Consider the following 20,267-nt stretch of genomic DNA (forward strand, 5'->3'; position numbering starts at 1 on the left):
GGAATGGAATGGAATGGAATGGAATGGAATGGAATGGAATGGAATGGAATGGAATGGAATGGAATAGAATAGAATAGAATAGAATAGAATAGAATAGAATAGAATAGAATAGAATAGAATAGAATAGATGAAAGTTCAGTTGGACGAAACCTACAATGATCACCCTGTCCAGCTGCCTGACCACTTCAGGGCTGCCCAAATCAAAGCATGTGATTATTATAATGTAATATAACAATATAATATAACTCTCTAATTTTTTGAGCTGGTTTTGAAGGCGGAGCCGTGCCCCTGGGCTGGGCCTGCTCTCAGCCCAGAACTGGCAGCGGTTCTGAGCCACAATTGGAGATGTGACCCCTCCAAGGGCTGGATCTGGTTCTGCTGCCCCAATCTGGTAACTTCCCCCTTCCTTTGCCTCCCCCAAGCTGCTCCAGCGCCTCCTGGACGATCGCAAGGCCACGGTGGAGATGATCCAGGCGGAGGGCGACCGCATCGCGCAGTCGGCCGAGCCCGCGGACCGCGACAAGATCGTGGGGCAGCTGGAGAGCCTGGCACGGCGCTGGGCAGGGCTGCTGGGCAGGGCAGCTGCCAGGTGAGGGGCACTGGGAGCAGCTCATGCCACGGGGTCACCGTGCCCTGGAGCCTGGGGACAGCGCTCGGGAAGCTGGCGGAGGTTTCGGTGCAGATACATCCTGGAAACAGCTGGAAAACACGAGGAATCAAAGGCTGGCTGGGAGCTGGGGCTGATAGCAGGGGTTTACAATGGCAGGGAAGAGCTGAGATTAAATAATTTCCCTGCAGGGGAGGGATGTTATTTTTATTCCTGTAAGCTTTAACGTTTAGCAACATCCTGTTGACACCTTTATGCTGCCAGAATCTTGTTTATGAGTTACTTATTTCTACCTAAGCTGATGTTTGAGGTTATGAAGTCATTTCTGAGGCCAGATTGGACCTTTCTCCATGGTTTTAATCATTGCCAGCAAGCTGGGCTGTCCATCCAGGACTGTCCATCCAGGATTGTCTTTAACCAGAAACTCCAAAAGACCAAGAGCCTGACCACGAGCTGAGAGATCTCCAAGACAGTGATAGGGATGGAACAAATGGAACTAAATGATCTTCAAGGTCCTTTCCATCTCAAACTGATTCATGAAAAGCTGCACAATGGGAAGCCCTTCTGCTGCCTTCTCAGGGCATCAAACTAAAGGCACAGCTGCAGGAAAAGCTTATTTTGCAGTTCCTCCACATTGATTTTTATCTTTGCCATTGTAGCTTGCCTGACAATGGTGTCTCACCTTGCTCTGAGCAGAGCTGCTTCCTCCAAATACCTGAAGCTGCTTCCCATGCCTGGCTCCAACTGGGAGCTGCTCCTTAGTGTTTTCACTGACTCAGAGAATCACAGACTGGTTTTGGTTGGAGGGGACCTGAAAAACCATTTTGTTCCAACCGCCTGCTGCGAGCAGGGACACCTTCCCCCAGACCAGGTCGCTCCAACCTGTCCTTGAAAAATTATTCCCTTCTAATTTTATGATTACTTTTTATAGGCAGAAGCAGCTGGAGGATATCTTGGTGCTGGCAAAGCAGTTCCACGAAACCACAGAGCCCGTGTCCGACTGGCTGTCGGTGACAGAGAAGAAATTGGCCAACTCTGAGCCCATTGGCACCCAGACTGCCAAAATCCAGCAGCAGATCAGCCGCCACAAGGTAGGACCTGTGCAGGAGCAGGATGGAGGTGGTTGGAGTCAGGTCCCGCTCCAGTGGTGTTGTTTCCACCACAGCCAGAGAGGTTTTTGGCACAAACAAGGACTGGAGGAGTTGTACAGAGAAGGCTGCAAGCCCTGACCCACCAGGGTAAACATTAAACCGGTGTCCTTGCACCTCCCAGCAGATTTGGATAGAAAAAAAAAAACCATCCCCATTCATGTGTTTCTTTTTAATTTCTCCTCAGTTTACCCATTCAGGGGTGGCTTTTCCATCTCCTCCACTTTTCAGTTGCGTCCATCGTTGCGTTCCCCCTTTTAAGTTGCGTTTATTTCATTTTCCTCATTCTCCACTCTTTTTTTTTTTTTTTCCCCCCCCCCTTTTCTGTTGTCCATTCTCCCCCACCAACCATCCAGGCTCTCGAGGAGGACATAGAGAGCCACTCCAGCGACGTGTCGCGGGCGCTGGGGGTCGGGCAGTCGCTGTCCCGGCTGAGCTGTGCTGCTGAGCAGAGGCTGCTGGCAGAGAGATTAGAGGCTCTGCAGAGCCGCTACGGCGAGGTCCGCGAGCGGTGCGGCCGCAAGGCAGCCCTGCTGGACCAGGCCCTGGCCAACGCCAGGATTTTTGGGGAGGAGGAGGTGGAAGTGCTCAACTGGCTGGCTGAGGTGGAGGACAAGCTGGGCTCGGTGTCCGTAAAGGATTTCAAACGGGACGTCCTGCAGAAGCAGCATGCCGACCAGCTGGTATTTCCCCTTTATTTTTGATTTTTTTCTTCTTCTTCTTCCATGTTTGTTTGTTTTGTTGCATTTTAGCTGGTTTTGTTTATTTTTATGGGGGCCTGATTTTAATTTTGCCAAGCTGCTGGGTCTGTCTGAGGTTTGGAGAGGAGTGTAAAGAGATTTCATGTGTTTAAACAACAATTGTGGGCCCCCCCTCCACCAAAAAAAATAAGGGTTTCTCAAGGCGGGGGAACTTCAAATGGTTCATTTAATTTGTGAGCAGTGTCTGAGGCAGCTTGGCCACCCTGTGCCTTCAGAAGGCTGGATGCTGTTTCCAAAACTGAGAGCTGGGAAAGTCTGCTGGGCTTTTGGAGCTGGGCTGGCCACTGAGGAAGCCTCTGCATCCGCTCCCTGGGGCTGTGCTGGCTCTTTGCAAGAGTGTGTTTCTGTCTAATGCAAGGACAAATCCTTTGGTGATGCAGATCCTGTGGGCTGGGTTGGGTTTGCTCTGGGATTTGGGCCTTTGAGTCCCAAAAATCCCAGTAATTCCCATAGCAGGATAGCTGGACAGTTTTCAGATGGGTTGTCCAGCCTGCCTGTGCTCAGGAGGGAAGTTCATGTTCCCCACAGCATCTCAGGGACCTGCCAGGAGGATAACCCAAATTTGCCTTTTTCTTCAGGCTCTGAATGAGGAAATTGTGAACAGGAAGAAGAACGTGGACCAAGCCATTCGAAATGGGCAAGCTCTCTTGAAGCAAACCACAGGTAACACACAGGAGATCTGGGAAATGTGGGGGGTCTGGGAATCCATCCTCCACGTGCCTTTCCTTGGGAAGTCCATGCTCTCTTGGGTGGAGGCTTTTCTCCCTCAGGTCTTCATTTCCTTTTGGAAACTCCCAGAGTAGCTGGTTTGCATCCAGATGCTGAGCCACAAACACTCCAGCTTAGGATTTGCTTGGTCCCAAAATCCCGAGCTCCCAGCTTGGGGAGCGGGTGATTCCCAGTGCTGCTGTGGGGATGCTCAGTGCTGAGGGAGGCTTTTCTCACTGCAGCCAGCTGCTAAATCACATGGAAAAGAGGTTAAAAATACCCCCAGCCCTCTCCTAATGCTGCTTTCCCAGACTGAGCAGTTGTGGCTGTTGCCACGTGGGTGTGAGTTTATGTTTATGAGTGGGAAGAGAGGTCGGGGCGCTGCGTTTCCTTCAGATGTGGTCTGCCCAGAGCAGATGTACAGCCCCGTGTCCTTGTGGGAGCTGTGGAGCAGGAAGAGTGATTCCAAAGGATTTGGCAGGCAGCTCTGTGTCCTCTTGGAAGCAGCAGCGAGGGGTGAACTGACCCTTTTTTACTTGGAGCTGTGACGCTTTGATGAGAACTGAGTTGGGGTGGCTTTGGTTTGGGGTGGCTTGTGACAGTACCAGGCTTTGCAGCTGGTTTTATCCCAAGTTTCCATCCCATCCCATCCCATCCCATCCCATCCCATCCCATCCCATCCCATCCCAGGGGTGGCATGGGTGTTATGCTGGTGGAAGATGTCACCTCTTAATAAAAAGAGGCTGAATTCACATTAATACAAAGACAAGTGAGGCTGAAATTAAAAGGGAGAGGAACAGAGAAAGTGACTCCTGAAGCTTTCTGGGGTGGCTCCTGAAGCCTCCAGAGCCAGGAGGAAGAGTGATTCCAAAGGATTTGGCAGACAGACTCTGTCTCCTCTTGGAAATAGCGGCAAGGGGTGAACTGACCCTTTTTCCTTGGAACGTTAATGAGAGCTGTGTTGGACTGGCTTTGGTTTGGGGTGGCTTGTGACAAAACCAGGCTTTGCAGCACACTCCTATCCCATCCCATCCCATCCCATCCCATCCCATCCCATCCCATCCCATCCCATCCCATCCCATCCATGTGGAAGATGTCAACTCTTACCAAAACCCGGCTGAAGTCGCGTCAATACAAAGAAAAGTTATGCTGAAATTAAAAGGGAGAGGGACAGAGAAAGTGGCTCCTGAAGCCTTCTGGGGTGGCTCCTGAAGGCCCCAGAGCCCAGCACCATTTTCCCCCTGCTGCAGGGGAGGAGGTGCTGCTGATCCAGGAGAAGCTGGACGGAATCAAGACGCGCTACTCCGACATCACCGCCGCCAGCTCCAAGGCCCTGCGCACGCTGGAGCAGGCACGGCAGCTGGCCACCAAATTCCAGTCCACCCACGAGGAGCTCACGGGGTGGATGAGCAAGGTGGAGGAGGAGCTGGCCTCCAGCGGGGCGCAATCCCCTGCTGGAGAGCAGATCCCCCAGTTCCAGCAGCGGCAAAAGGTGGGAGAACAGCAGGGATGGTTTGTTCTGTGCTTGGGGAGGAGCTGGGGAGGACACAAATCCACGGGTGGCTTCCACAGGAGCTGAAGAAGGAGGTGATGGAGCACAGGCTGGTCCTGGACACGGTGAACGAGGTGAGCAGGGCTCTGCTGGAGCTGGTTCCCTGGAGAGCCCGGGAGGGGCTGGACAAGCTGGTGTCGGACACCAACGAGCGCTACAAGCTGGTCAGTGACACCATCAGGCAGAGGGTGGAGGAGATCGATGCTGCTATCCAGAGGTCTCAGCAGGTGAGTGAAGAAGCCCTGCAGGGTTTGCTTGGGACAGCAGGAGCCAGCAGCCGGGCACTGCTCATCACCAGTGGCAGTGGGAGGGATGGCAAGCATAGGCAAAGGGTAAATCCCATGGATTGCCAAGGGATGGACCCCAGCAGCAGCTGTGGCAGCAGAGATGGTGCCTGACCTGTCCTGGTGTGTGTTTTTGGGATGGCTGACCCCTCCTGATGTGTGTTTTTGGGATGGCTGACCTGTCCTGATGTGTGTTTTTGGGGTGGCTGACCCATCCTGGTGTGTGTTTTGGGATGGCTGACCCATCCTGGTGTGTGTTGTTGGGGTGGCTGACCCCTCCTGGTGCATGGTTTTGGGATGACTGACCTATCCTGGTGTGTGTTTTGGGATGGCTGACCCATCCTGGTGCGTGGTTTTGGGATGGCTCTCCGGTCCTGGTGTGTGTTTTTGGGGTGGCTGACCCATCCTGGTGTGTGTTTTTGGGATGGCTGACCTGTCCTGGTGTGTGTTTTTGGGATGGCTGACCCCTCCTGATGTGTGTTTTTGGGATGGCTGACCCGTCCTGGTGCATGGTTTTGGGATGGCTGACCCATCCTGGTGTGTGTTTTGGGATGGCTCTCCTGTCCTGATGTGTGTTTTTGGGATGGCTGACCTGTCCTGGTGCATGGTTTTGGGATGGCTGACCCGTCCTGATGTGTGTTTTTGGGGTGGCTGACCCCTCTTGGTGTGTTGTTTTGGGATGGCTTTCCTGTCCTGGTGTGTGTTTTTGGGATGGCTGACCCATCCTAGTGTGTGTTTTGGGATGACTGACCTATCCTGGTGTGTGTTTTTGGGATGGGATCACTCTGGACCTGCACTGTGTTGTTCTGCCTGTGAGCTTCTGCCTTCAGGGGTGGTGTGGATGGTGTGAGAGTGGTGACTATCAGAGCTGGGAAAACATCATCCCCCACTGGGAGAGCACAGGGATTTGTTCCAGGCCAACAATCCTCCCCAAAAATGCTTTTCCTGCACAAACTGGGGGCTGTGGAGTGCTGGGAATGCCTGACCCAGTCAGTTCTCTGTGGAGGAGCAAAGGAAATGCTCCTGTTTGTGGGGATGCCCCTTTCCCTGCAGGCAGGGAGGGTGTGGGGACAGGTGGCTGCTCCAGCTTGCCCCAAAACCAACTGCAGGAGCCCCAAAACTTGATCCCCATCCTTCTCCCCACACTGGGGTGAGGAGTTTGTCCCTGCTGGGTCCCTCTGTCATTCCCACCGTGCCCAGCTCCCCGAGTGCTCCATCCATCCCTGCTGCCCAGCACTGACCACTGCCCCTGCTCTCCCCTGTGCCAGTACGAGCAGGCAGCTGATGCAGAGCTGGCCTGGGTGGCTGAGACCAAGAGGAAGCTGATGGCCCTGGGTCCCATCCGCCTGGAGCAGGACCAGACAACGGCCCAGCTGCAGGTGCAGAAGGTCTGTGTGCACTCCCTGATGGGCTCTGGGGGTGGGCACCAAGGAGGGATGGTCCAGTTTGGGTCGTGGGATGCATTTTGGGGCAGCAGCTTTACCCTGTGCTGAGCTCAGAGCAGCAGGAGAGACGCAGCGCTTGTCCTTGGGATGTGAAAGGAAAAACAAAAAAACAAAGGAAAATATTGAAATAAATCATCCAAGTGTTTGGCTTCCCAAGGAAAAAGCTTCCTGCCTGTTCACAGGAGCCATTTAGGGCTTGGTGGGTGCTTTGCTTTGGTCTCCCTTGGGGGATCTGCTCCCATGGCAGCTTTTCCTTGTGGGCACCAGAGCAAGCTGTGCCAGGGTCTCACCGGAGCTGGCAGCAGGAAGGGTTCAGAGAAATGTGTGTATTGATTAATGAGGGTGGTTTCCATTTGCTTTTTGCTCATTGTTCCATGCAGTGAGGGACTCCACAGTTCCCTCCCAGCAGCCAGACGTGGAACAAAGAGGTGCTGGAGGGGTTGGGGTTTGTTTTTTTTGTTTTTTTTTTTTTTTATGTATCTTTGAGATGAGCTCATGCCTGAAAGAACGTGCACTTTAAATAAACCCTTTTCTTCCCTCTGCCTGGGCAATCAGAGCAGCACACAGGCTTATTGGATTTAAAATTAAAGGAAAAAAAAAAGGAAAATAAGACAGTGTTATAAGAGAGGGGGGATTGAACCATCGAGCATTAAGTTAAATTGAGCTCAGCTTCCCACTGTTAATCTCGTGGACCTTGGGAATGGCAAAGTTATTGGCGGATGCAGCTCTGGAGAGCATCATTTTGTGGGATAACATTCACTAACAAACGGATGATGGAGCTTTTCCTCCACTGAGGACCTTGGGTGTGGATTATACCTCATTTTTAGAGCTGTTTTTCGGGTCTTTGAAAGAGAGAGGTTGGTGTAGATGAGGAAAACAGGCAGGAATCTGCATTCCCAGCCACAGGATGCTTGGGCTGAGTTTTGCAGGGTCTCTTTGGCAGGAGGGTGCTGTGGATGGGCTGGGCTCAGCTCTGAGCTCTCCCCTCTCTCATTTCCAGGCGTTTTCCATCGACATCATCCGGCACAAGGACTCCATGGACGAGCTCTTCAGCCAGCGCCACGAGATCTTTGGCACCTGTGGGGAGGAGCAAAAAGCTGTTCTCCAGGTGAGCCCCCTCTGCTATTGACTGCAACAGAGAGGGCAGAGAGGCCAATCCCCAGCCCTCGCACGTGCTGGAGGAGTTTAAAATTACTCCATCTTCAGTAATTCCCACCAGCGCTAGCAGAAATCTCTTTACATTTATGACTCTCCTTTATTGCCGGTTTTTATTGCAAGGTTTGGGGATGGGGAGGGGGAGATTCCCGAGGCTGCTTTAACTCGAATTACAACGTGGAAGGCCACCAAAGGCACCTCCTTCTCTTCCAGCTCTCAGCATGGAGCTGACCCTTTTCCTGGGCCCTTTTAACTCTCCTCCCTGATATTTTTTTTTAGGAGAAAACCGAGTCCCTGGTGCAGCAGTACGAGGCTGTGAGCCAGCTCAACTCGGAGCGTTACGCCCGCTTGGAGCGTGCCCAGGTGCTGGTGAACCAGTTCTGGGAGACCTACGAGGAGCTGAACCCATGGATTGAGGAGACCCAGGCCCTCATCTCCCAGCTGCCACCCCCAGCCATCGACCACGAGCAGCTCAAGCAGCAGCAGGATGACATGAGGGTAAGGGGATGCAGAGTATCATTTAATAAGCCACCAATGAATCATCTTTCTCCATATTAAAGAGTCTCAATCTATTTATTCACAGATACTCACAGGTAGCTCGCCACATTTGATAATGTTATCTTTTCCTTTTCCTTTCTTTTTCTTCTTATTAATTTTGCTTTGTGTTTCAATACATCAGACAGTAGTCAAGCTTAAACTATGAATTTATTTGGTGACATAATCATGTTTTCTATTTTTCTATTTCTTTCAGTTCTCAATATTATGACAAGGTTTTTGCTATTATTTAAAAAATACATTTCTTGACAGACAAATTATTCTGTGAGGCATGATTGAAAATGTTAAAATATATGTTATTACTAAACAATTAATTTTAAATTATTTTTAAGCAGCAGCAGGATGACATGAGGGTAAGAGGATGCAGAGTATGAGGGTAAGAGGATGCACAGTTTGCACCTCTTGTCCATCAACACAGGGAAACAACACCTTTTTCTTCTGAATTTTTCCTCCATTTTCCCCCCTTTTCTGTTCTTTTTGGGGAGTTTGCTTGCGTTATGCAAGAGCGCCACATGAAAATCCCTCGTTGTGTTGGAGCGCTCCTTACCAAAATTCAGCTTGCTTCCAAGGAAACCTGGCTGCTTTTGGATCTCTTTCCTGCTCGTGGCAGGGGAAAAAAAACCACTTTGTGCTTTTAGGGTAGAGACTGCAAAGGCAAAAATTCCCAGTGGGGTCCCCCGTGGAGCTGTGGGGAGGGTCAGGGGCTGGGGAAGGACCCGTGCCAGGCACTGTGCCATAGCCATGCTGGGAAGAGCCGAGTGCCATGTGCTTGGCAGATGCTGGGGCATGGAATCCAGGCTGTGAGTTCCTCCCAGATACCATCCCTGCTCTTGGAGTGCTGTTTGGAATAAATAGGCAGTGGCTCGCGGCAGATTTCTAAACAAATGTGTTTTATTTCTTTTTTCCCCCCCCCCTCCATCTATTCCCTAGCAACTGCGAGAGTCCATCGCTGAACACAAACCTCACATCGACAAGCTGCTGAAAATCGGGCCCCAGCTCAAGGACCTCAACCCCGAGGAAGGGGAGATGGTGCAGGAAAAATACTCCAGGGCTGAAGCCTTGTATGCCAAAATCAAGGAGGAGGTTTGCCTGCGAGCCCTGGCGCTGGACGAGGCGTTCTCACAGTCCACCCAGGTATGGCAGGGAGGTGAATCTGCCTCTCACAGCCCCCCCTGGGACAGCCACGTGCTCTGGAATGTGGTTTTATTCCCCCTGTAAAAGCCCTTTATAAGGAATAACGTGGTCAGGCACCTCCAGGGTAGTTTCCTGTGGCTGTGGGAGCAGAGGAGGAGAAGGCGTTTGAGGCTCCACACAGTAAATGGGGTCGTAAATTTTTACGGCCTCAATAATGATGCTGGTTCAAAGGGGCTGCTCTGGCATCCACCCAAGGTTGGAAGGGCCTCTTGAAAGAGCTTGAGGAGATAATTTTCAGTTGTGATAAGCTGTGAGTGCAGTGAGCAGCCACGGGATGCTTTGTATGGGAGAGGTAATGGATGTCTCCGGGGTCTGGGCATCTCCTGAGGAGGTGGGTGAGTGCAGGAGGAGAAATAGGAAAGGAAGGGCAGAGACTGGAGGTGCTGAAGTCCAGACAGGGGGTGAAGTGCTCCTCCTGCTGCTGAGGGTTGCTGACCCCCAGCCACGTTTCATTTCACCCCGTGTTCCCGTAGCGCAGTTGGTTTTTGTCACGTCCTGGGTGTTTATTTTCTTAATTCCTGTATTGTGTAGTCACTTCTCTTGGTTTGCACTTGTATTAACTCCGAGTTTTTCCCCCCCCCTCCACATTCCCCTCCCCTCTCATCTCTCACTCCCATTGTGGAATGTGTTGTCTGTGTGTGTTGCTGCCTGTGCCCGTCCTCCCCACATGGTCCCATTTCATTCTTGTGTTGACTGCGCCCCACCATTGCAGATTTCGGAGGTAAGCGAGTCCCCCCTCCACAGACGTTCATTTACCCTCCCTGGCCTGATTCTATTTGACACCCAGACTTTCATTTCTGGTCCGTGCACAGCTCAGCAGAACTTGCTTCAAATTTAACGCCGGGGTTGGGGCTGGAATCACGTTTTTTGGGATGGCTTTGGTCGCGTTGCTGCCTGGTCTCAGCTTCTGCTGGGAATGCCTCCTGCAGGGCAGAGTTTTGCTTCTGGAAGGGTTCACAGTGCTCCAGCTGGATGTGCTGGCTTGCTGCTGCTTGTTGGCTGAGCCAGCCTGTCCTGATCAACTTTGTACCGAGAGCCCCAGCCCTTCTCTGCTGGGAGAGCCTGGAATTTGATGTGTTCCCAGCAGGAACTGGGAGAGGAACAGGAGCAGCCCCAGTGCTGAGCTGTCCTTCCCACCAGCAGAGACAGTTTGGGATCTTTAAGGCCAAAGTTGACTCCTCTCATATAAAAAACAACAGTAAACCCTGCTAGACCCCCTCCCTCCCTCACTCCTGGCTTTCTGGTTCTGCTTTGAGGCCGCAGCTCCTCCCCACCCGCATGCAGCTCCTGCTGACCCTAAAAAACTGGGATGGGTTTCCACTGGAGATTCCATCAGCACCAAACACGGGCCCTTTTCCAGCAGCATTTTTTTGCCTGGCTATTCCCTCAACCACCACTGAGGTTTTGTGCCCAGCCCCCAAAATAACGGCAAAAAAAGCGAATTTTCGGGGCGCTGCCGTGTTTGGGTCACAGGTGCTCTGTGAGTGTCGCTCTGTGGGCTCTGCTGGAGCAGGGCAGGTGTGATGAGGAGGCTGCAGGGGTGGCATTGCTGCTGCAGGGGTGGCATCGCTGCTGCAGAGGTGTCGTTGCTGCCGTCGCAGGCGTTTGTCCGTCCCCTCTCCGAGGCGGCGCGGCACTTGGGGCTGTCGCTCGTGCTGGTGGCTCTGCAGTGTCACTTTGTCCCCTCCCTCCTGCCCTAATGGCCTCGCTCCCCCCCAGTTCCACGACAAGATCGAGCCCATGCTGGAGAGCCTGGAGAGCCTCTCGTCCCGCCTGCGGCTGCCGCCCCTGATCCCCGCCGAGGTGGACAAGATCCGCGAGTGCATCAGCGAGAACAAGAACTCCACCGTGGAGCTGGAGAAGCTGCAGCCCTCCTTTGAGGCCCTCAAACGCCGTGGGGAAGAGCTCATCGCCCGCTCCCAGGGAGCAGACAAGGACCTGGCAGCCAAAGGTAGCTCTGGGTGGATTTAAGTGTCCAATTTCTCCCCAAAGCGTGGCTCCATCGCTGCTGGCAAGGCTTTGATGTCCCAGGAGTGTGTTTGGGAGGTTCTTCTGGCTTTAGGAGGAAGGATGAGTCTTCTGGGTGGATTTGGGAGGTTCTCCTCGACTTAGGACCAAGGTTGAGTCCTGGGAGGTTCTCCTGGCTTTAGGACCTAGGATGAGTCGGATGGATGGATGGATGGATGGATGGATGGATGGATGGATGGATGGGCCTGCCTCCATCTGGAGCAGACAGGCTGGCATCAATCAGAAGAGAAAAGAAGCATTTGTGGCTTCTCAGCCCAGCTGGCCTCTTGTTGGTGGCCCCTGGGACAGGATTTGTTGATGTCTCTTCAGCATCTAATGGAGGGGAGGGACATCCCCCAGCACAAAAAGCCCGTCAGCACGATTGGCACTAATTGGCACCTTCCTTGGCAGATCAACAGGCAGCTCATGCACTGAGTGAGCAGGGACTTCATGCTAGAGGTGGCCAGAACAGAGGTTTGTTGGAGGGAGAGTGTGTGGGCAAATTTGCCCCGTGCTTGCACATAAATAAAGGCTTTTCTGCAAGCTGGAGTTTCTCACGTCCCTCTGAGTTAATGCTCTGATAGCCCTGGCCATCTTTATTCCCTTCTGGATATTCTGTTGGCTGTTTCTGAGTGTTTTGAAAATGCTCTTGCATTGCCAAAAGGTTTCCTTCTTCACTGAACGCTTCAATTTCCTTCCCCAGTCATCCAGGACAAGCTGGATCAGATGGTTTTCTTCTGGGAAGACATCAAAGCTCGCACCGAGGAGCGCGAGATGAAGTTCCTCGATGTCCTGGAGCTTGCAGAGAAGTTCTGGTACGACATGGCAGCGCTCCTGACGACCATCAAGGACACCCAGGACATTGTCCACGACCTGGAGAGCCCAGGCATTGACCCCTCCATCATCAAGCAGCAGGTGGAAGCAGCAGAGGTGAGGCCCATGGGGCTGCTCCTCAGTCTGGAGCTTGTCTGCTAAATTGGGAAGGTCTTAGATCATGGCTGTGGCCAGGGGTGAGTCGGTTTTGTAGGCAGTCAGTCTGATTATGAGGAGTTATTTCCATTGCGGTTTGGAGCTGCGAGGAAAAAGCCGGAAGTGGATTTCGCATATCCTTCACCTTAAATCACATTATCTGCTGCTGTTTTGGGAAGCACACGGAGCTCTGTGTGCCCAGAGCTCTGTGCCCACTTGCTTGGAGTGATGTGGAGGCTTGCAGGGCTCTGCTCCCAGCCCAAGCCAGAGGCTGGCTGGAATGGGAAGAGTATATTTAGATTTTGGTCAGAGCAGAGATAAGTGCTTGGATTTGTCTGCTGCTGGTTGCTTCAAGTGGCAAAATCCACTTCAGGTGGGTTTGAGTTGACTCAGGCCTTGAGGAGCAGGGCTGTTTCTTTATTCTTTGCTAAGTTTAGCCTTGCTGCTCCCTTTTCATAACCATTCTAACTCTGGTTTGTGCCTTTTGAACCTCAAAACCCTCGCTCCTGTATTGACAAAACGCTTCTGCAAACACCCATCTCCTGTAAACAACATCTCCAGCCAGGACAGCTGAGGCTCACAGCTAAATACAGATGTTGTTATTTTAGTCCCAGAGGTGGGAGCAGAGCAGGGTGGTGGTGGTGGTGACAAAAGTGGCCACCTGCTCTCTGTTGTGGAAGGGCTGACAGCTGCTCTGTGAGCCAGCAAGAGTTAGCAGAAAGAGAAGCTGATAAAGTTCACATTTACCCCCGAAAGGAATTCTACCAAGGTTGTTGACATGGAAACTGAGAAGAAAAAGATAAATGAAAACCTGCAGTTGGGTGTTAGCTGAAAACAGTGGTGGAGACTGCTTTGTACCAACGAACCCTGTGTTGATCTGTTGTGACCAATGAGTAAAGCACAAACTTTGTGGGAAGCTATAAAAGACAGCACGCTGTTACAATCAAGGTTTGGGAATCTTGAAACAAAGAGAAAAGTCTTCTGAAATGGTATAAATTTCAGAATTTATTATTTCCAGAATTGTTCTGTGTGACCATCTCAACACTCTGTGTCACCTGCTCTCGGGGTTTGGATTGGGCTCTTGGCCAAGGTGCAGGGCACTGGAGCAGGCAGGACCCTCCTGCTCGTGGAGCAGTGTTGGAAGAAGGTTTGATCTCAAAGGTTTTCCTTGTGTGGCTGTGCCTCTGCAGACCATCAAGGAGGAGACAGACGGGTTGCACGAGGAGCTGGAGTTCATCCGCCTCCTGGGGACTGATCTCATCTTTGCCTGCGGTGAGACTGAGAAGCCAGAAGTGAAGAAGAGCATTGACGAGGTAGGGAGAGCTTCCCCTCCAGATCAAACCAGGTTGGGAGCAAGTGGGAGCTCTGCTTGTGGAGCCTGACGAGTTCTGTGTTGCTCAGATGAACAACGCGTGGGAAAACCTGAACAAGACGTGGAAGGAGAGGCTGGAGAAGCTGGAGGAAGCCATGCAGTCAGCTGTGCAGTACCAGGACACACTCCAGGTGAGGGGCAGGGCTGCTGGTGTGGAGTGGGTGGGCCCTGGGAGCAGCACTGTGAGCCCTCTCCATGGAGCAGTGCTGGGATTTGCATTTCTTAAAGCAGCAAACATCTCCTGGGTGAGGGCTCTGAGGGAGCCTGAGCTCAACCAGCAGCTCTGAGGAGGAGATGTTTGATTATTACATTGGTTTTCCCAAAGCTTGATTGGATGAGGGAAGGAAGAGGGAGCTGGACAGAGCTGCCCTGACGGAGTTTCATGGCTGTGGGGTGGTGGAGGGACCATCTTCATCCCCTGACCATCTTCATCCCCTGACCATCTTCATCCCCAACCATCTTCATCCCCAACCATCTTCATCCTCAACCATCGTCATCCCCAACCATCTTCATCCCCAACCATCTTCATCCCCTGACCATCTTCATCCCCTGACCATCGTCATCCCCTGACCATCTTCATCCCCTGACCACTTTGCCATTCCCTCCCGTTGTCCTTGCTCCTTCCAGGCCATGTTTGACTGGCTGGACAATGCTGTGATCAAACTGTGCAACATCAAACTGTGCTTGATTCCTGCTCAGAGCAGCAGGATGAGGGAAGGCAGGAGAGGGAGCTGGACAGAGCTGCCCTGACAGAGCAGTTTCATGTCCATGGGGTGGTGGAGGGACCATCTTCATCCCCTGACCATCTTCATCCCCTGACCATCTTCATCCCCAACCATCTTCATCCCCTGACCACTTTGCCATTCCCTCCCATTGTCCTTGCTCCTTCCAGGCCATGTTTGACTGGCTGGACAACGCTGTGATCAAACTGTGCAACATGTCCCCCGTGGGCACCGACCTGAGCACGGTCAAGGAGCAGATGAACGAGATGAAGGTACCTGGCAGGGGAGGGAGAGGTTCCTGTGGCGCTGCTTTGCCTCACAGAGCTCCAGTGATTCACTCTGCCTCTGGTTTTTGTCCTGCTTGTCTTGGCAGGAGTTTAAAATGGAGGTTTACCAGCAGCAGATTGAGATGGAAAAGCTTAATCACCAAGGTGAACTGATGCTAAAAAAGGCTACGGATGAGACAGACAGAGACATCATCAAGGAGCCACTGACAGAGCTCAAACACCTCTGGGAGAACTTGGGCGAGAAAATTGCTCACAGACAGGTAGAGTGAGCACCTGGGGCTGTCACAGGATGAAACAGGCTGGGGTGCTCCCCAGCCAGCCCTTTAAAACTCCCCTTTTCCATCCCTGTCCTTGCCCAGCACAAGCTGGAAGCCGCCCTGCTGGCCCTGGGCCAGTTCCAGCACGCCCTGGCAGAGCTGATGGCCTGGCTCACCCACACCGAGGAGCTGCTGGATGCCCAGAAACCCATCAATGGGGACCCTAAAGTCATCGAGGTGGAACTTGCAAAGCACCACGTGAGTGTTTCCCCACCCCAGATACATTTTTAGCCCATTCCCATGGCAGCACTCCATTTCTCATGAAGGATTTGAGCTGTTTTGATTTCCCTGGGAGCAAGCAGGGTGTTCAGGAGAGGTTTCCAACCTTTGCCCACATCGTGCAGGTGCTGAAGAATGATGTGCTGGCCCACCAAGCAACCGTGGAGACAGTGAACAAAGCAGGGAATGAGCTGCTGGAGTCGAGTGCAGGGGACGATGCCAGCAGCCTGCGGAACCGCCTGGAGAAGCTGAATTCCTGCTGGGAATCTGTGCTGCAGAAAACAGAGGAGAGGGAGCAGCAGCTGCAGTCCACCCTCCAGCAGGTCAGCAGGAGGCAGTGGGAATCACCCCTGTGCTGTGGGTGCCACTTTTCCTTTGTTTTAAGGGTAAAGGTTGGGGCGACACTTGGATTTTTAATGGAAGTTTTTCTGTACCTGCTGTGGTTCAGTGCCTGCCCTGAAGTGCACTGGGGACCAGGCACACCTGTGGGTTGTGGACACACCAGTCTCACCCTCCTGAGCACGCTGGCACGTCCAGCTCTGCCCCTTTATCTGCTTTCAAAGCAAAGCCAGTGTTGCTTTGCCCCTGGCACTTGATCAATGGTGGCTGATGTCATCTGATCCGGGGCCGATTCTCTGCTCCCCAACAGGCTCAGGGTTTCCATGGTGAGATTGAAGACTTCCTCCTGTGGCTAACGAGGATGGAGAGCCAATTGTCGGCCTCAAAACCCACGGGAGGTCTGCCAGAAACTGCCCGGGAACAGCTCAATGCCCACATGGTAATTTCTCAGGAGAGATCTTTGTTTATTTTTTTTCCTTTAAAATGCTTTTAATTCAGCAAGTTCCTGTCAAGCATCACCATCAAAACTTCTCCTTTCTGTGTGTGATGGGGAGAACAGGCTGCTCTGGTCTCCTCTTAGAGATCATTTTGCATTTGATGCCTGGAACAGCCATCAGGATGCTTTAACCACCTTCCCTCTGCTCAAAGCGTCGCTCTGCTGTCACTCCCCAGCCTCATGTTCCCATCACCTGCAGCCTTGCAGCACCACATGTTCCCTGCCTGGGCTTTTCCCTGCCTAACCCTTGGCTGGTGGCTCTTTGCAGGAGCTCTACAGCCAGCTCAAAGCCAAGGAGGATGTCTACAGCCAGCTGCTGGCCAAGGGGAGGCTGATGCTGCTCAACCGCGATGATTCCGGCTCCAGCTCCAAGACAGAGCAGAGCGTGGCCCTGCTGGAGCAGAAATGGACTCTGGTCAGCACCAAGATGGAGGAGAGAAAGGTAAAATTGAGGGGAAAATGCATCCAGCCTTGCCCCATGGTCTGACTGTGACGGTGTTCACGGGGTCTGAGGATGAGGGAAGAGATGAGGATCTGACTCCATGTTTCAGAAGGCTTGATTTGTTGTTTTATGATATATATTATATTAAAACTATTCTAAAAGAATAGTTCTGATGAAATCCTATCTAAGAATAGAATAGGAAAGAATGATAACAAAGGCTCTGTCTCAGACTCTCTGTCTGAGCCAGCTGGGCTGTGATTGGCCATTAATTAGAAACAACCACATGAGACCAATCCCAGATGCACCTGTTGCATTCCACAGCAGCAGATAACCATTGTTTGCATTTTGTTCCTGAGGCCTCTCAGCTTCTCAGGAGGAAAAATCCTAAGGAAAGGATTTCTCATAAAAGATGTCTGTGACGGTCTGGCAGCAGCTGCTCCCTGTTTTCCCACACAAAGTTGGGATTTGGGATTTGGGCTTTTTTTATCCATTTGCCTTGGTTGTAAAGGTTGATTCTGTTTCTCAGGTGGTGCTGAGTGTCACGCTGTTGGCGTGTTTTTTTTTTTTTTTTGGTAGAATTGGTTAAATCACACAGAAAATGAGGGTGAAATGGCGTTTTGGGTTAATTCAGGGAGGTGGGAAGAAGCCTCCTGCAGCTCTCAAAGGCAGCCTTTGTTGGTCCAGCCAAACCCTCCTCCGAGCTGACTCCATCCTCAGCTTTTGGCCGGGGATGAGATAAAACAAGGGCCCAGAATAAATCTGCAGCTGCTGCCATCAGAACCCCATCCCCATGCAGCCAGGCCTGTCCCCACGGAGATCCCTTCCCCAGGAAGCCGAGGGTGACGCAGCTGCTCGTGTGCTGAGGAAGGGCTCCTCTTTCAGGCACCGCTCTTGTTTGCAGAGAAAGCCTCGCCTTTCAGTGCAGCCCCCTCCCCTTGGCACAGCCGTGGTGTTTCTGGGCTGGGGGGGTGATGAGGTTCCTGCTGCAGGGACACAAAGGCTGCCTCTGTGTGCAGATCACAGCTCTCACCCCTCCGTGTTGTGTTTTTTTCCTCTCTCTTTTTCTCTCCCTTCCCCGCTGCCACAGGCGAAGCTGGAGGAGGCATTGGCCCTGGCCACGGACTTCCAGAACTCCCTGCAGGATTTCATCAACTGGCTGACCCTGGCTGAGCAGAGCCTGAACATTGCACCGCCGCCCAGCCTCATCCTGGCCGCGGTGCTGGCCCAGATCGACGAGCACAAGGTACCCCAAGGGCTCCATCCCCGGGGTAGAGGGAGCCAGGGCGGCTCCTCACCTCTCCCGTGGCTCCTGGGGGTCACACCCATCCCCTCTGACCCGTGGGACACCCTGTGCTGTTGGCAGGTGTTCGCCAACGAGGTGAACGCGCACCGCGACCGCATCATCGAGCTGGACCAGACTGGCAACCAGCTGAAGTTCCTCAGCCAGAAGCAGGACGTGGTGCTGATCAAGAACCTGCTGGTCAGCGTCCAGTCCCGCTGGGAGAAGGTGGTGCAGCGCTCGGTGGAGAGGGGACGGGCTCTTGATGATGCCAGGAAGAGAGCCAAGCAGGTGAGGAGCATGGGAAAGGTGTGCCAGACCCCAGGGAAGGGCCAGCAGCACCACAAAGGGACTGGGGATAGCACCAGTGGGAAGTTTCAGGCTTGCTTGCATTGTCTTGCAGTTCCACGAAGCCTGGAAGAAGCTGATTGATTGGCTGGAGGATGCAGAGAATCACCTGGACTCAGAGCTGGAGATCTCCAATGATCCTGACAAAATCAAGCTGCAGCTCTCCAAACACAAGGTGAGCCAGGCTGGTTCTGGATGGGGTGGAATGCTTTTCTTCTGTCCATGCCTCCCATTCCCATGGAAATCTGGGAATCCTCACAACATTTCCAGGCTTTCTGGAGCAGTTTTGTTTTCTCTCCGTTTCCCAGGAGTTCCAGAAGACCCTGGGTGGGAAGCAGCCTGTGTATGACACCACCATCAGGACAGGCAGAGCCCTCAAAGAAAAAGCCTTGCTTCCAGATGACACTCAAAAACTGGACAATTTGCTGGGAGAAGTCAGGGATAAATGGGACACAGTGTGTGGGAAATCCGTGGAAAGGTGAGCCCAGCCCCAAGGCTGCACCAGGGAGGGTGTGGTGTCACTGGGGTGTGACAAAATGAGGTGAGTTTGGTCATGGATGTTCACTGGAATGTTTGTTTTCCAGGCAGCACAAGCTGGAGGAGGCCCTTCTGTTCTCTGGGCAGTTCATGGATGCTCTGCAGGCTCTGGTGGATTGGCTCTACAAGGTGGAGCCCCAGTTAGCTGAGGACCAGCCTGTCCACGGGGACCTGGATCTGGTCATGAACCTGATGGATGCTCACAAGGTGAGAGCAGCTTTCCCCCTGAGTCCTGAGTGGGGCAAAAAGATGCCCCAAAAGATGCCCAAAATAAAACAGACTTGGATGTTGGAAGTGGATGACTCCCCAAAGCTCTGGCTTTAATTTAGGCAGTGATTACAGAAATGTCTGCAACAAAAATTGAAAATGGATGCTCACGTGGTGAGAGCACCTTTCTTTCCCCAGCTCTTCTCCAAGTCCTGAGTGGGGCACAAAGATGCCCCAAAAGATGCCCAAAGTGGATGTTGGAAATGGATGACTCCTGAGAGCTCTGGCTTTAATTTAGGCAGTGATTATAAGAATGTCTGCAACAAAAACTGAAAAATAATGAGAATTGATTCATCCTCACCAAAAGCCAGAGAGCAGACACACAGTTGGTGCTTTGCTGCTTGTCCTGCTTTCCTGCAGCGGATAAAAAGGGGAAAAACAGCAAAAAAAACGGAGAGAACTTCCACATTACTGAAAAGGTGATTACAGAGGAGCTTCTTGGCCTTGCTCAGCTTCTGCTGTGTCCGTGCAGGTGTTCCAGAAGGAGCTGGGGAAGCGCACGGGGACGGTGCAGGTGCTGAAGCGCTCGGGCCGGGAGCTCATCGACAACAGCCGCGACGACACCACCTGGGTGAAGGTGCAGCTGCAGGAGCTCAGCAACCGCTGGGACACGGTGTGCAAGCTGTCTGTGTCCAAACAGACCCGCCTGGAGCAGGCCCTCAAGCAGGTGAGGAGAAAAACCGTGGCTGGAAACTCTTGGGGTGCTTCGCTGGGCTCCGGGGGAAGAGGTTTTGCCTTCTCCAGGTAGGACACAGTGGTTCCTGTGAAGCCCTGCAGTGGTTCCTGTGAAGCCGTGGGGTGGTATCAGGCTGTTTCTGGTTGTTTTTCCCAAAAAATGAGCAGATAAAGGCTGGTTTGAAAAAGGGAAGATGGAGAGATCTCACTGATGTGCACAGCAGTGACCAGACAGGCCTCCAGTGGAAGAGGACACAGTGGTTCCTGTGAAGCCCTGCAGTGGTTCCTGTGAAGCAGTGGGGTGGTATCAGGCCGTTTCTGGTTGTTTTTCCCAAAAAATGAGCAGATAAAGGCTGGTTTGAAAGAGGGAGGATGGAAGGATCTCACTGATGTGCACAGCAGTGACCAGACAGGCCTCCAGTGGAAGAGGACACAGTGGTTCCTGTGAAGGCCTGCAGCCCTGCAGTGGTTCCTGTGAAGCAGTGGGGTGGTATCAGGCTGTTGCTGGTTGTTTTTTCTAAAAACTGAGCAGATAAAGGCTGGTTTGGAAAAGGGAAGATGGAGAGATCTCGCTGATGTGCA

General features: G+C 52.6%; 1 protein-coding gene across 23 annotated transcripts in view; it reads left to right on the forward strand.

The window, feature by feature from the left end:
• MACF1 (microtubule actin crosslinking factor 1) overlaps nucleotides 1–20,267 on the forward strand; it is a 155,071-nt gene that overhangs the window by 120,513 nt on the left and 14,291 nt on the right. For 18 of the 23 annotated variants that reach the window (XM_074555820.1, XM_074555821.1, XM_074555829.1 and 15 more), the window contains 26 exons: nucleotides 423–589; nucleotides 1,539–1,698; nucleotides 2,112–2,438; nucleotides 3,095–3,179; nucleotides 4,475–4,716; nucleotides 4,797–5,003; nucleotides 6,329–6,448; nucleotides 7,506–7,613; nucleotides 7,940–8,158; nucleotides 9,146–9,349; nucleotides 11,129–11,360; nucleotides 12,120–12,346; nucleotides 13,576–13,698; nucleotides 13,787–13,888; nucleotides 14,650–14,751; nucleotides 14,853–15,026; nucleotides 15,126–15,281; nucleotides 15,428–15,625; nucleotides 15,952–16,080; nucleotides 16,406–16,579; nucleotides 17,667–17,822; nucleotides 17,943–18,149; nucleotides 18,262–18,381; nucleotides 18,515–18,684; nucleotides 18,791–18,950; nucleotides 19,483–19,677. In XM_074555820.1, coding sequence (XP_074411921.1) covers nucleotides 423–589; nucleotides 1,539–1,698; nucleotides 2,112–2,438; nucleotides 3,095–3,179; nucleotides 4,475–4,716; nucleotides 4,797–5,003; nucleotides 6,329–6,448; nucleotides 7,506–7,613; nucleotides 7,940–8,158; nucleotides 9,146–9,349; nucleotides 11,129–11,360; nucleotides 12,120–12,346; nucleotides 13,576–13,698; nucleotides 13,787–13,888; nucleotides 14,650–14,751; nucleotides 14,853–15,026; nucleotides 15,126–15,281; nucleotides 15,428–15,625; nucleotides 15,952–16,080; nucleotides 16,406–16,579; nucleotides 17,667–17,822; nucleotides 17,943–18,149; nucleotides 18,262–18,381; nucleotides 18,515–18,684; nucleotides 18,791–18,950; nucleotides 19,483–19,677 — 4,464 coding nt within the window. Of the gene's footprint in view, nucleotides 1–422; nucleotides 590–1,538; nucleotides 1,699–2,111; nucleotides 2,439–3,094; nucleotides 3,180–4,474; nucleotides 4,717–4,796; nucleotides 5,004–6,328; nucleotides 6,449–7,505; nucleotides 7,614–7,939; nucleotides 8,159–9,145; nucleotides 9,350–11,128; nucleotides 11,361–12,119; nucleotides 12,347–13,575; nucleotides 13,699–13,786; nucleotides 13,889–14,384; nucleotides 14,523–14,649; nucleotides 14,752–14,852; nucleotides 15,027–15,125; nucleotides 15,282–15,427; nucleotides 15,626–15,951; nucleotides 16,081–16,405; nucleotides 16,580–17,666; nucleotides 17,823–17,942; nucleotides 18,150–18,261; nucleotides 18,382–18,514; nucleotides 18,685–18,790; nucleotides 18,951–19,482; nucleotides 19,678–20,267 lie in introns of those variants that run through there. The other 5 variants (XM_074555831.1, XM_074555830.1, XM_074555833.1 and 2 more) reach the window with 2 other exon arrangements.

Source organism: Zonotrichia albicollis, chromosome 20 (assembly GCF_047830755.1).
Source record: "Zonotrichia albicollis isolate bZonAlb1 chromosome 20, bZonAlb1.hap1, whole genome shotgun sequence".
Lineage (NCBI taxonomy): Eukaryota > Metazoa > Chordata > Aves > Passeriformes > Passerellidae > Zonotrichia > Zonotrichia albicollis.